General features: G+C 36.3%; 1 protein-coding gene across 4 annotated transcripts in view; it reads right to left on the bottom strand.

Annotated features, from left to right (window-relative positions):
* Nucleotides 1-14,765, bottom strand: part of Zgrf1 (zinc finger GRF-type containing 1) — a 71,593-nt gene that overhangs the window by 23,494 nt on the left and 33,334 nt on the right. For all 4 annotated transcript variants that reach the window (XM_031375441.1, XM_031375442.1, XM_031375443.1 and 1 more), the window contains 7 exons: nucleotides 13,605-14,188; nucleotides 12,844-12,982; nucleotides 11,420-11,604; nucleotides 9,607-9,803; nucleotides 8,113-8,252; nucleotides 4,698-4,841; nucleotides 1,161-1,275 (listed from right to left, as the gene is read on the bottom strand). In XM_031375441.1, the coding sequence (XP_031231301.1) occupies nucleotides 1,161-1,275; nucleotides 4,698-4,841; nucleotides 8,113-8,252; nucleotides 9,607-9,803; nucleotides 11,420-11,604; nucleotides 12,844-12,982; nucleotides 13,605-14,188 (1,504 nt within the window). The remainder of the gene's footprint in view (nucleotides 1-1,160; nucleotides 1,276-4,697; nucleotides 4,842-8,112; nucleotides 8,253-9,606; nucleotides 9,804-11,419; nucleotides 11,605-12,843; nucleotides 12,983-13,604; nucleotides 14,189-14,765) is intronic.

Here is a 14,765-nt window from a genome sequence, read left to right as displayed (position 1 = left end):
AGCCCACATGGCAGCTCACAACTGACTGTAACAACACTTCCAGGGAATCCAATCACTTTTCTGGACTCCCAGATACCAGACACACAAATGATGAACATACATACATGCAGGCTGAACACCCATTCACAGTAAAAATCCATACAGATGAATGAAATTTTGCACAATGAGGCTGGAGAGATGCCTCAGTGGTTAAGAGCACTGGCTGCTCTTCCAGAGGTCCTGAGTTCAATTCCCATCAACCACATGGTGGTTCATAACCGCCTATAAAGGAGTTTGACGCCCTCTTCTGGTAAACAGAAGTATATTCAGACAGAGTACTCATACATTAAAACAAAACAAAACAAAACAATAAATAAATAAACTTTTCCTTAAAAAAAGAGAGAGTTCTATAACACATTAGGTTTTTTTAAAAAGGTACTATAATGATCCTTTTAAAAGATACCCCCTCAATAAAATGAATTAATTTCAGAACTGGTCAGAACTGGTGAATGACAACAAATAAACCGGTGAAAAGGAAGTAATACATATATTTTTTCTTTCCTTTTATAAATGTTATTTATTTATTTATTTTTATGCTGAGGATCAAACCAGACCCTCATACATGCTCATAGCATTCTACCAATGAGCCACGTCTGTTTTATGCTTAATTTCTAATATACAGTAATCTCCAAATTTAAAAGGCAATTAAACTTTTGTTGGTAAAATATATTTACTATTGTTATTGCACTTTCAGTTACTACTTGAGCTGATAAATTTTTTATTTGTTTGATACAAGATGGCATCTGAGAAGAGGGACTCTCAATTAAGAAAATGCCTCTATCACATTGGTTCATGGGAAAATCTGTGGGGCATGTTCTTGATTAATTATTGATGTGGGAGGGTCCAGCCCACTGTAGGTGGTGCAACCCCTAGGCAAGGGGGTTCTAGGTTGCATAAAAAAAGTAGACTGAATAAGCCAGTAAGCAGTGTTCCTCTATGGTCTCTACTTCAGGCCTTGCCTCCAGGTTTCTGCAGAGTTCCCTTTGAGATAAACTCTAAGCTGTAAGATGAAATAAACCTTTTCCTCCTAAGTTGCTTCTGATTATAGTGTTTATCAAACAACAGAAAGAAACTAGGCTGCCACAATGATATCAATGATGCAAAGATTACAAATGACTTACATTGCTAACAGGTGTGGTATTAGTGGAAGAGCAGCTGGGTTACAGTAGTCCTGAATGTTCTGCAGAGTCGTCAGCTCTGTGCTGGCATTACAAACCAATAATGCGTGCACTGTAACTACAGAGACGACGTAGAAAATGAATATTAGATGTAAGTAAAACCAACACAAACTGATTAAATGTCCTAATAACATGCAGAGGTCTTTATGCATCTATCTGTTTATATTACTATGCTCTCTACTCGTTCATTTTGTGTGTGGATGCTCATAAACTGTGTAACTGAAATCACACTTGAACTCGGTACAGTAAACACAGCGCCAGTGCAGAGCACTGCTTGGCAGCAGCAATTCTCTTTAATCAACATAGTGCTTGTGCTGTAGAGAAGTATTTGTGCAGTTTTTAAACTTTCTTGTATTTCTCTGTCAATCATTTATTAGAACATATAGAAAACAGAAAGCTAGACTGCTAACATTGCTAGGAAAGCGTCTGTAACAAACAGAAATGTCCACATGAGAAATGGCTGTTAACTGGTCTCTAGTTAGATTCATACTGGTTGACTAAGTTTATTCACTGAAAAAAAAAAAAATCAGTTGAGTATAGTGGAGCACACCTTAAATCCTAGCACTTAGTAGACAAAGGCAGATGGATCTCTGTGAGTAGGAGGCCAGCCAGGCTCACTAAGCAAATAAATAAAAATAAGGGGAAAAAAATGAGCAAGTCATGCATGCCTACAATTCTAACACTCCAGCAATGGACGCAGTGAGACTTCTGTGAGTTCATGGTTAGCCTGGTCTCCACAGCAAGATCTTCTCTCAACCAGAACAAAGGGAGCTGGAGGGGATGGGAGGTCAAAGGTTAAAAACATGAAATACTAAAAAGTGGGATCATTAAATTCTGTGTCTTTAGTTCATGACAGACCAAATTCAACCATCAGAAATACAGACTGGGGGGCGGTGGTGGTGCACGCCTTTAATCCCAGCACTTGGGAGGCAGAGGCAGGTGGACTTCTGAGTTTGAGGCCAGCCTGATCTACAGAGTGAGTTCCAGGACAGCCAGGGCTATACAGAGAAACCCTGTCTCAAAAAAAACAAAAACAAAAACAAAAACAAAAAGGGCTTTAGAGATGGCTCAGTGGGTAAGAGGACCCACTGCTCTTCTGAAGGTCCTGAGTTCAAATCCCAGCAACCACATAGTGGCTCACAACTACCAGTAATGAGATCTGAGACCCTCTCCTGCTGTGTCTGAAGATAGCTACAGTGTACTTATTTATAATAATAAACAAATCTTTGGGCTGGAGCTAGCAGGGACTGAGTAAGCAGGGCTGACTGGAGCAGGGTCTACCAGAGCGAGAAGAGGTCCTAAAAGTTAATTCCCAACAATTAGATGAAGGCTCACAACTATCTGTACAACTACAAAACTCATAAACATAAAATGAATAAATAAATATTTAAAAAAAAAAGAAATAGAGACTGGGGACTGGAGAGATGGTTCAATGGTTAAGAGCACTGGTTGATCTTCTAGAGGTCCTAAGTTCAATTCCCAGCAGCTATATCTGTAATGGGATATGATGCCCTCTTCTTTCATATAGGCATGCATGCAAATAAATGCATAAAATGCATAAATAAGTAAATCTTAGGAAGAAAAAAAGAAAAAGACTGAAATGTATAAAGAAGTCTCCAGAAACCTCCAGATTCATAGAAATAGACGGAAGTAAATTTACTAAAGTTTCTCAGGACTTTAAATGTCAGCAAAATTTGTAACTTTCTGTTTGAGACAAGTCTTACATAATCCAGGCTAGCTAAAGATTTCTTTACTAAAAAAAAAAAATAATAATAATACTAATAAGATGGCTAATCTTTCTTATGAAATTTCTCAAGAAGGGCTGGAGGACGGCTCAGCAGTTGAGTGTTTCTCTTCCAGATAGCCACAGCTGGATGGCACCACATGGCAGCCCACAACTATCTGTGAACTCTGATGCCCTGTTCTTACCTCTGCAGATCAGGCATTCATGTGTGGCACAGAAATACATGCAGGTAAAAGCACTCAGACACATAAAAAATAAGTATATCTAAAAAGAGAACTCAAAATAGATTGAGTACTCGCAAAATAAAAGTCATATTCTTTAGAATCTCAAATCTCTAAGAACTTCACAATGTAATGATGTACTGTTTACTAAATATACTTTCAAAGACCAAGAAAATTAGAACTTATGTAAATAAAATATATATGCTCAATATAAAGCATATTTTTGATGTATTTGATATAAAACAAATTTTTTTTCTGAGGAGCTTTGGTTTCTGAATTGATGGCAGCTTACAAGGTACACCCTGATAAACATCCTGGTTTCCTTCTTGGGGGTATTACTAGGTATTTTCACTCATGTACAGATGTTTTTAAGACTAAATTTGCCAAATAATTAGCATCTCTCTATGGTAACATTTTCACACCAGGTCTTATCTCCTGGAGTGGAGAAACTTCTACCTCACTTAAGTGGAAGTTTAAATATGTTAAAATAGTTGGTGCTTCTGTCTTTTTTATTATTTAATATACAGATGAATAAATTTTTTATCCTGAAAAAAAAAGCTGGATTCCCAGCTTTTATGAAAAATGTTTTCTGTCTAAAGTCTATATATTTTTAAAATCAAGTATATACTATATAAAATCCAATTCTAACCAAATACTAAATGATAGTTCAAAATTTCTTTTTTGTAAAGATTTATTTTTTTATGTGTACAAGTGTTTTTTTTCTGCATACATGTACACTGCGTGTGTGCCTAGGGCCCTTGACCATCAGAAGAGGGTACTAGATCCTCATAACTGCCATTACTAATCATTGTGAGTCACTGTGTGGGTGCTGGGTCTAAACCTGGGCATCAGCAAGAGCAACAATTGTTCTTAACCACTGATTCATCTCTCCGATTTCATTATATTGTTAGCCCTATAGGACTTGAACTGTAGAAATATTTATAAATTCAATTTTCATACATGTGTTAGTTTTATGTCAACTTGACACAAGCTAGGTAGAGGTTACTTCAAATGAAAGAATGCTAACATTTCATTGGACTATCCTAAAGGCAAGCCTGTGGGGACATTTCTTGGATTTATAATTGAAGTGGAAGGGCCCAGGCCAGTATGGGCAATGATACCTCTGGGCAAGTGATCCTGGTTATAGAACAAAGTAGTCTGAACAAGCCATGGAGAGCAGCCCAGTAAGCAGTGTTCCTCCACGACTTCTGCTTTAGTTCCTGCCTCCATGTTCCTGTTGTAAACACCTGCCATGGCTTCCCTTGATGATGGACTATAGCCAGTAAGCCAAAATAGACCCTTTCCTCCCCTGCATTGCTTATGGTCAGTGTTCTGTCACAGCAACAGAAACAATACATATTTTTAAGATCACAGTGCATACAACATTAGAAACCGGAGATGGATGCTTTCATTGGCTTTGGTAAACAATTTCACACACATCATTCTTGCTCTTACTGGCTCCTGTGCCTGTTGTTCTGTTTAAATAGAGATTAGGATAGGCATGATGGTACTTACTGTTGGTGGGCCAATTAGAAGGGAAATAACCTTTCAAAGGCAGCAGCTCCACTTCATTGACAGAAGATGGCCCAAAGAAGGCACTGCATGCAATGAAAGTATCTAGTTCAAAGTCTAGGGTTTTTGAAATAACCCAAAGATCACCTGGAAGGACAAACATCTTTAAATTCCAGCTTTACTGAGGTAAGCTTGAGCAAAACAAACAACTCTAGTTAGGATGTTTAATGTGGTGTTTGGGGTGGTAGCAGAAATTGAACCTAGTGCTTTATGTACCCATTCTACAGCTGTACTACAATTCCAGCCACAACAAATTTTGATATACCTTGTATGATGATTCCCATGACCAAGCTAATTACCATCCATCTCCCAACATGGTTATTTCTGTATGCATGATAAGAACCCTTAAGATCTCCATCTTTTGCAGATTCCAAGTACACAGTACATTACGATTGACTGTTGTCACCACGCTGGGTATTAGACCACTAAAATTCACAACAGAATGCCCATATACTCATACAGCTACTGACATATACATAAATAAAAATATATACTACAACATGTATAGATTGTGAACATGCTCGTTTACATATGTGAATCCAAGTGAGTGTGCACCACACTGTATGGAGAGAAGTCAGGGGCCAACCTTGTGAACATGCTCATTTATATATGTGAATCCAAGTGAGTGTGCACCACACTATATGGATGGAAGTCAGGGGACAGACAACCTTGGGTTCTGGTCTTGCTTTACAACATGTTGGAGACAGAATCTCCTTAGTACTTTTCCCACCAGGTTATCTGGCCTAAGCTTCTGGTGATTCTCCTGTCTCTATCTCCCATCTCCTCATGGTAACCATCTTTCCAGACTTTATACAATATTTTCAATAATTAAAAAATATAAAAACACAAAGTACTTTCTCTGATATGTAACTGTTTATTGGTGGTATCATGTTAACACTCAAAAAGTAGCTGTCTCAGCATTTTAGAATCCAGCTTTTCAGACAATAGACCTTCAACCTATTCTTTCAACCTATCAACATAATGTTATTTCATTCAGAAAGTCTTGCAACAAATAAAACTACCGATCAACCTCAAGAGTCAGCTTAATGACACTGTACAACAGTAACTCCTCACTTGTCTTTGAGCATAACTTAACCTGTATACTATACCTTAAGTATAGCATCAGCTGGGAGGGAGGCAGTTAGGAGACAGTGAGGGATAGGCTGGGCAAACTGGTAAGGCATGTGAATGCTTTCCCTTACTTGCATCATCTACCCATTTTTAGAGGTAGAACAGATTTTAAAAGAGCATAGAAAAGAGACAAAGGGAGAAGGAGATGGCTCAAGAGGCAAAAGTGGTTACAAAACAAACTCTTGCTGGGCATGGCATAAAACCTTTAATCCCAGCAGTCCTTGTGGAGCAGAGGTAGCAGGATCTCTGGGTCCAAGCCTATCCTATCCTACAGAGTTAGTTCCAAAACACCCAGAGTTACACAAAGAAATCCCATCTCAAAAAAACAAGCAAACAACAACTGCAAAGAGGTGAGAGCATTTGCTGTTCAAGCCTGACAGCCTGAGTTTGGTCATCAAAGCCCAAGTAAAAAGCTAGGTGAGGTGGATTATGTCTATAATCCAAGAATTCCTATGGGATCAGATTCTGGGTAGCAGGTACAGAATGGGTTAAAAGCTCACATATACAGCATAGCAGCAGAAATGAGGCTCCTCAAAACAAGGTAAGGAGAACTTAAAAGTTGTCCCCTAATGTTCACACAGGTACCACAGCACGTGTGTGCCTCCCTCATATACACACAAAAATAAATTAGTCAAATCATTTTTTTTTAAAGGTGGGATGAAGACATAGCTCAGACATTAAGAACACTGGCCACTCCCCTAGATGGCCCCAGTTCAATCTCCAGTATCCACATGGCAAAACACTCCCAAACAAAATTTTTTTTTCTTTTATAATTAAAAAAGGGAAGGGGTATAGGAAGGCATAGTGGTGCACACTTTTAATACCAGTACTTCAGAGACAGAGTCAAGTGGATCTCTGTTAGCTCAAGGTCAGCCTGGTTTACATAGCAAGTTCTAGGCTAACCAAAAATATATAGTAAGACCCTATCTCAAAAACAAATAAAACAAAATAGAAAAAAAAAGCATAAGAAATAGTAAAATAAACAAAAATATAAGTCTATTGAAACATACAAGTTTATCAATCATAATAAATCTAGTTAATTGAGCTTTACCTATTTATTTTTATAAGTAAAATTTTTACAATAGAAGAAACAAAGTTATAACAACAAATAGGTGGAAAGTATAACTTATCAAGTAAATATTAGTAACAATAAACCTGTCATATCTACATTGATAAAACATTTTAAGTAAAGAGTACTGTAGTTGAAGAATCTTTATATAGTGAAAATGTTTTAATTTACCAAGAAGGTAATAACTTAAAATATGAAACTGCTGATTCTGATATCTGATGAAACTGCTTTAATCTGTAAGATTCAATGAATGAGAAAAAAAAATGTGTGCCATAATAAAAGAATTCAACTCATCCTCCTTGATTGCCCACAGCTAATTAACATCTAGGCAGACAGTACTAGGTGTGATCTGGTGCTTAAAGAACTCTGCAACCAACAGCTACAACAATATATATTTCTCATACACTAAGCCATTAAGAAAACCTTGAAAGTCTGGATGGGGTGGTGCATGCTGTAATTGCAGGACTCAGAAGGCTAAAAAAGGAACACTGTGGGCTCAATGTATAGCAAGACCCTGTCTTAAAACAAAAACAAACTCTTACTAATTTTAAAAAGTGCTAGCATAAAAACTATAATCTTTGCCCATAAAACAACAAAGCCAGCAATTAGGAGAAAAAGCATAAAACAGAAGTTCCTAAATGTCTGAATACTAAAGATTATAATAACCTACAGGTTATTATTTTAAAAGGAATTTACTTCAAACTATGAAAGCTGGGATCCAGTGGTGGACAGACAATAAAAGAAGTAATGACAAACTCATCACATTTTCAATTTATTTTCAACATTAGGACATCGTAGAGTTAAATCATGTTATTGTATATATGATACAAAGAATTTAGTGTAACTTTTCAATAAAGTGGCTTCTGGAATAAATAATTTTTTTTTAGTAGCCCTGGCTGTCTTGGAACTCACTGTGTAGACCAGGCTGGCCTCAAACTCAGAAATCCACATGCCTCTGCCTCCCAAGTGCTGGGTAAACTTTAAATTTTTAAGTATAATTTTTAGAAACAATCTATTATACCACAACTTTCATGATATAGCACCAATAAATGATACTTTAGGAATTCTTTTTTGATATACAAGGTTTGCAGAGCTACATCTTGACCAAGATCCTCAACTATACAGAACTTAATCACGAACTTGATCCAATCTACCAACCTTTATTATAAACTGAAGAGTTCTCCTTCCGACTCAGCTTAAGATAAATCTTACTTTTTGTTTCACTGTAAAATTCAGAACTTACAGTTGTAAGCTTCTTTAGTTTACCATACTGTTTTCTCTGAATATCAAATCCTTTCCTGAAAAAATAATAATAAAAAAAAAGAACAAAAGTTAAAAGTGAACTTGAGGGCCTAAGAGACTGTTCAGGTTAAGAAAACTTTCTGCTCTGTCAGAGGACCTGAGTTTAGTTCCCACTCATCCCTGGCAGCTCACAAACACTGGTAGCTCCAGCTCCAACGGATTCAATAACCTCTTCTGACCTCTACAAGTACAAACATGAACATACAGACACACTGATATATACCATATGCATAAATAATTTATTAAAATCTTTTTAAAAATGAATTTGAATGTTAAAGAAGAATTATTTTAATACTTAACACACCATGTAAAGGAAAAAATTGTAGTTGTACATGTTTATTTACTTTCATAAATGTTGTAAAATATAAACATTTTCTACCAAAGGAAGAGAATAACTCACAGATCTGTCACGAGCTTTAACGATAATCAAAACAGCAAAACTATTTAGAAAGCTAGACTATGTAAATTTCTTTGGCTGTATGCAGAGGAATTTTAACCCAGCAACATGGCTGCTCTGATCACATCCAAAGGCCTGGGTCTGTGTGATCAGACTGGAATGTAAACATACCCTTAATATATAACTTTAATCCCTCTGGCTCGAATCCTTTGATACACACCTTTAGTCCCAAACAAGGCCATTTCATTGAGGGGCAACCAAAGTGACGAATTAGAGAAAGATTTGATAGAATAAGTCAGAAATAGGATATGCTCAGGAGAGGGGAGGGAACAGGATTTCCCCCCCACCCCGAGGGGAAACCCAGAAAGGAGATATCATTTGAAATGTAAATAAAGAAAATATCTAATTAAAAAAAATTATGAAAAGCCAAGCAGTGGTAGCATATGCCTTTAATCCCAGCACTTGGGAGGCAGAGGCAGGTGGATTTCTGAGTTCGAGGCCAGCCTGGTCTACAGAGTGAGTTCAAGGATAGCCAAGGCTACACAGAGAAAATCTGTCTCAAAAAAAAAAAAAGATGAAAAAAAAAAAAGAAATAGAGAAAACCTATTTAAGAGCAGGGCAGGGAGAGAGAGAGACAGTTGTCACTGAGTTTGGAGGTGAGTCAGCTGGCATCTATATGCTTTCAATAAGTTATTAAATGCCCATGCAAACTATCACTATCTTTACTTCTTTAAGGAGCCCATTTTTATAAAGTTCTGCTTCTAAAACCTAACACTCTATTATCCTATCGACTCTTAACTCAAGCCTGGGAATGACTTGTTCCTATACTGCTACTGTTACTGTACTTGAAAATGGGGTTTCCCTTAGGTTTGTGAGTAGCCATGAGTAGAAAGGAAGGAAGGAAAAAAGGAAGGATATAATTACAGGAAATGCTATGAAACCATAAAACATACCTCAACAAAAGCTGGCATTCTTCATAGACTGGTATCTTTTGACTTCTTAAATATGAGCCAATACTCTTAATATCATTAAAAATCATGTTGGGCTGAGACTTATTCTGTGGTAATTGTCCTGGAGTCACTTCCTCAAGCCATTTGAAAAATTTACATTGATTACCTTTTGGCTTATCACATGTATAAAAGAGACGGCCCTAAGCAGGAAGAAGATGTATAGAATTTAAGGGTTCAGTAGTAAGTTCTTGCCTATTACACATATTAAAACTTAGTGAAAAAAAAAAACTTATTTCTATTTGTGTACTGTTTTTTGCACTATACTTGTAAAGCAATTTATAAAGTCTGGCTGTTATTAAGGTAGTCCAAGAAATAAACTTTCTTATTAATTTAAACATGTATTAAGATTATAAAGTATTACTTTCCTATTTATTTTTTCTTCATCAAGAGTGTATTATTCTGAGAACAGAACTTATTCAAGAAGCTAGGGAGCGGGCTCAGCATTAAGAGTACTTGTTGCTCCTGCAGAAGACACAGATCTAGTTTCCAGCAACCACATGACAGCCCATAATCACCTGTGATTTCCAGTTTTAGAGGATCCAGCACTCTCTCCTGTCCTCTATGGGCTCTAGGTATGTATGAGGTGGACACACATATATGCAGACATTCACAAATACACATTAAATAAAAATAAATAAATTTTATTTTTAAATGTATTTAAAGGGCTAGAAAGATGGCTCAGTAATTAAGAGTACGGAGATTCAATTCCCAGCACCCACATGGCAATTTACAACTGTCTATAACTTCAGTTCCAGTGGATCTGACACCCTCACACAGACATACATACAGGTAAAACACTAATGTGCATTTTTTTAAAAGTGTATTTGAAAATTAGCAATAAATTATAATGTACTGTTCCCTAGTTAAGTGTTCACTAGACAACTTAACATCTACCAGAAATAACTACTAGCAATATTTTTGTATTTCTTTCTACATACTCATTCATACACACACACACACACATACACACACATTTTCTTAAAACAAAGTTTACCAAATGATGTATTTTATACTCTGTAACCTAACCTTTTTAACAAAAAGCATAGCATGAACTTGCAAACATGCTATCAAATAATCTTGAAAACAACACAAAGATGTTGATGGGCACTTATTTCGATCTATGGCCATGTTATTATTTATGAATACTTGCTTTTGACTTTTTAAGGTCAAATTTACATATTCAACTAATGATGCATACAAATAGAGAAATTATTTTATTGCTATTATAGGCAAAAGCAGTTCTGCAAATGAGTCAAAGCTATCAACATAATGCTAACCCTCTTTGTGATACTAGGAATACACATTAGGTTACCATGGTTTTCCACCCTCTTTGTGATACTAGGAATACACATTAGGTTACCATGGTTTTCTACTCTCTTGGCCTTGTCTAGTGCTGGTACAGGAACTTTCAATCTTCATTTCTTTCTTTCTCACTTCAGCATTTTCTAGACCCTTAGGCATAAGATCCCACTTCTCAGTGTTGATACTGTAGCTTAGGCATATATATCCTTCCTACCTTATATGTGTAATTTTCTTCACTATATGTTTCCATCCACTACTGTGCAGTAAGTTCCTAAAAAGTTTGAAGGCTAACTTTAATTCATATTTTTATATTCTGGAACATAGATCATTTATTTCATTAAAAAGTAGTATTATGTTTATGATTATTAATACCACAAAGAAAACTCATGTCACAGTGTCCAAGTACCTAAACTATGTATAAACTATATATATATAGAGGGAGCAAAAGCAGTACCTTATTTGGACCTTCTTTTTTAACCATGACAAGTTTGGCAGGTTGATTATGGTGGCAGGATGGTGAATTATTTTTTCCACTTTTCATTGTCTCTCCTTTTGACGATGTATAAAAGGATATGTCAACTTTGGAAAGTGCTTTGTACAGCCTTTGTGCCAATTCAAACAGCAATATATTCAGATGCTCTACCAAAAAAAAAAAAAGCTGAAAATTAAATATAAAATTATTTTATATTTGGGGTTTTGTTTTGTTTCGTTTTTTCGAGACTTGGTTTCTCTGTATAGCCCTGGCTGTTCTGGAACTCACTCTGTAGACCAGGCTGGCCTGGAACTCAGAAATCCGCCTGTCTCTGCCTCCCAAGTGCTGGGATTAAAGGCGTGTGCCACCACTGCCCGGCATTTATTTTATATTTGTATCAATTGGTGTTTATTAATCAATTTGAAAGTAGCCTTTTAGCAGTCAACTGTAATACAATACTCTAACATCAATTAATTTAAATATTTATTTTACTTTATGTTTGTGAGCCTGCATGTTTGTAAGCACACCAAATGTGTCCAGTGGCATCGAGATAAAAGGCCATTCCCTGGATCCCCTGGAGTCAGAGCTACAGATGGTTATGAACATCTATGTGGGTGCCAGTAATTGAATCTGGGCCCTCTAAAAGAGTAATGAGCGCTCGTAACTACTGAGCCAGCACTACAACTCCCTAGCATCTCTTTTGTACTTTAACATTGTCTTAATTTTGCCAAATTGGAACAAAAACAAGACACAACAAAACAAGCCATTTCACAGTCATCCAAATAATGTATCCAAGGCAAAATACTGCTGCATTAATAAGCCCTTGTCTACCAGACTCTGTTATACTCCCTATAAAGCACGTTTAATAGCTGAGCCATCTCTGTAACCCCTCACTGAAATATTCCAATACATATAAATATTGTTTTTAGCAACCACATCATTTATTTATTTATTTACCTTATTTTAATTTTAGTTTTTGAGACAAGTTTACTACGTCTCAAACTCTCAATCTCCTGCAGTCTCCAATGAGCTGGGTAACAGGCAGGTACCACTACCACTTATAACAATTAATGTTTCAAAAGGCACTTTCTGTTCTTATACCTCAAAACATTCAACCTAATTACTCATCATACTTAAAAGTTCCCATTTAAATGTAATGGCCTCATTTGCTTCTATTTTAATAAATAAAAGCCAGAATTTTTAAAAAAAATAGTACAATTTCCCTCTTTTAAAGCTGTTTTGATCTTACATTAGAATAAAGTTACTGATAGATACTACCGTAAAGATATGCAAAACCAATCTCCAGAGGTGACTTTCCTTAAAAACCCATAAAACATTATGCATTTCTGTAGTTCTAATACTCACACCAAGTAATTTCTGCCAGAATAAAAACATAACAGCCATACCTATGATGGAAGATGTAAAGACCTGCCTATAGTGAGCAGGAGACTGGAAGACAGCAGGTATGTGAACTTGCCTTTGAGGAAGATAGGCTGACATTATTTTCTGCCCATTTGGGAAACATAGATCAGAATTATTTATCTCCTGAAACAGAATGATTCGACGTATTATAACTCAAAAAAAAAGTCACTATTTAACCAAAAAATTGATTTCCTATACATTGGAAATATACTAATTGTACTTGTGATTTTTAGAATCCATGAAAGTTGTTTTTGTTTTATGGTCTAAAATAAGAAACCAGATAGAGCCAGAATGACGGACACAACACTCTTAACTCTTTTCATCAGCCTCTTAACAGGATTTTGAATATGTTTTGCTACAAGTAGATCACATTATATTTCTATTTCTGTCATGAGTATAATAATGACTCAGAGCAGATTTGTAATAGATGTATGTGCCTTATCTTTAATAATTCAATCGGCAAGATTGATTTCATAGTCAAAAATAAAAACAATCACAATTGAGATCAGTACTGGAAGTCATGGCAGAAAGAGAAATAAGAGCTAAAATTTATTAAACACCTTTTATATGGCCAGTACTGCACCAGAGACTTTCAAATATATAATTCAATATTCATAACTACTAGGAAAGGGGTAAAAAATAAGTATCTGATCAAAAAGTAAGCTGTTTCCAAGCCATTTTGCTTATTCTTCTGTTGGGATCCACACATTAACTCAGGGTGAGAATGCACTTGAGAAAAGCTCACCTGTACATCTTTGACTCTGCAGTGAACGCTGGCAGAGCTTCTTAACAAAGTCTGAGGTTCCGCAGTCCTGGAAGTCTGATTTAAATTCAGAGAAAGAGCCTTCCTTCTGGAAGCCAAATCTTGACTGCTAACACCCTGCTGCTGCTGAGAGAGCACACCTTTTATCATCTGCAAGCGCACAGGGTCTACAGAACCTCCACTCTCACCTGAGTGGCTAAAATGCAAGCCAGACACGGGCTCAGCAAAGAGATCCTCTGTCGTGTCACTGGCAAGTCTGTTCAGAGCAGTTGAGTTGCACTGGGATGGATTTTGATATTTCAGCCACTTGCTTTGAGTAGAACTCTGAGGAAGCAGTGAAACATCTCCTGGAGTCCCACCCTGGTCCTCAAGACCTGACTCTTCACACAGGTTCAACATGGAAGAAGCAGAAGGCTCTCCTGCATCATCGTCAATCATAAATGAACAAGGATCTAAGACCCCTGGCCCATCATCAGGTGGCAAAGTGACAAAGGGAACTGAGGCTCCACTTAGAAACGGAAACCTTTGGAGATTCTTACTATCCCGAAAACCAATGTTTTTCAATCCTGAAAGAAAACATAATGCTGATTTAATACAAATGTTCAACCAATCATCACCAGGCTCTAGAAAACAGTAGGTACGGGCAAGAGCGGAAGGTTCTGACTTTCTGTGTAAAATGGAAAATAATCTAAGTCTCTTGCTCCCTCACAAAGTAAATGCTTTAATATCAAAATCTAAAGATTAAAAATTTAATTTACAGATTTGAAAACTCTTGTAAGGCTAACAAATATAAGTCCTTCTCTTTCCTTTTACTGAGCTAAGTATCTTTAATTTAATTACTCATTAATGAATACATTGATGAATCAGCAAAACTGCATATGAATTATACATGGTTAAAGTTTTATCTAAAAATATAACAGATTCTTACTTATTTGACGCAGTTTATTTCATAGGAAATAATTTTTTTTTTTTTTTTTTTTTTTTTTTTTTTTTTTTTTTTTTTTTTTGGTTTTTCGAAACAGGTTTTTCTCTGTATAGACCATCTAAGTTTTCAAAGCATTTAAATCCGAGAAAAGCGGGGCTGGCGAGATGGCTCAGCGGGTAAGAGCACTGACTGCTCTTCCGAAGGTCCTGAGTTCGGAT

Source organism: Mastomys coucha, unplaced genomic scaffold (assembly GCF_008632895.1).
Source record: "Mastomys coucha isolate ucsf_1 unplaced genomic scaffold, UCSF_Mcou_1 pScaffold16, whole genome shotgun sequence".
In the NCBI taxonomy this organism is placed as follows: Eukaryota; Metazoa; Chordata; class Mammalia; order Rodentia; family Muridae; genus Mastomys; species Mastomys coucha.
This window is presented reverse-complemented; position numbering and strand designations above follow the sequence as displayed.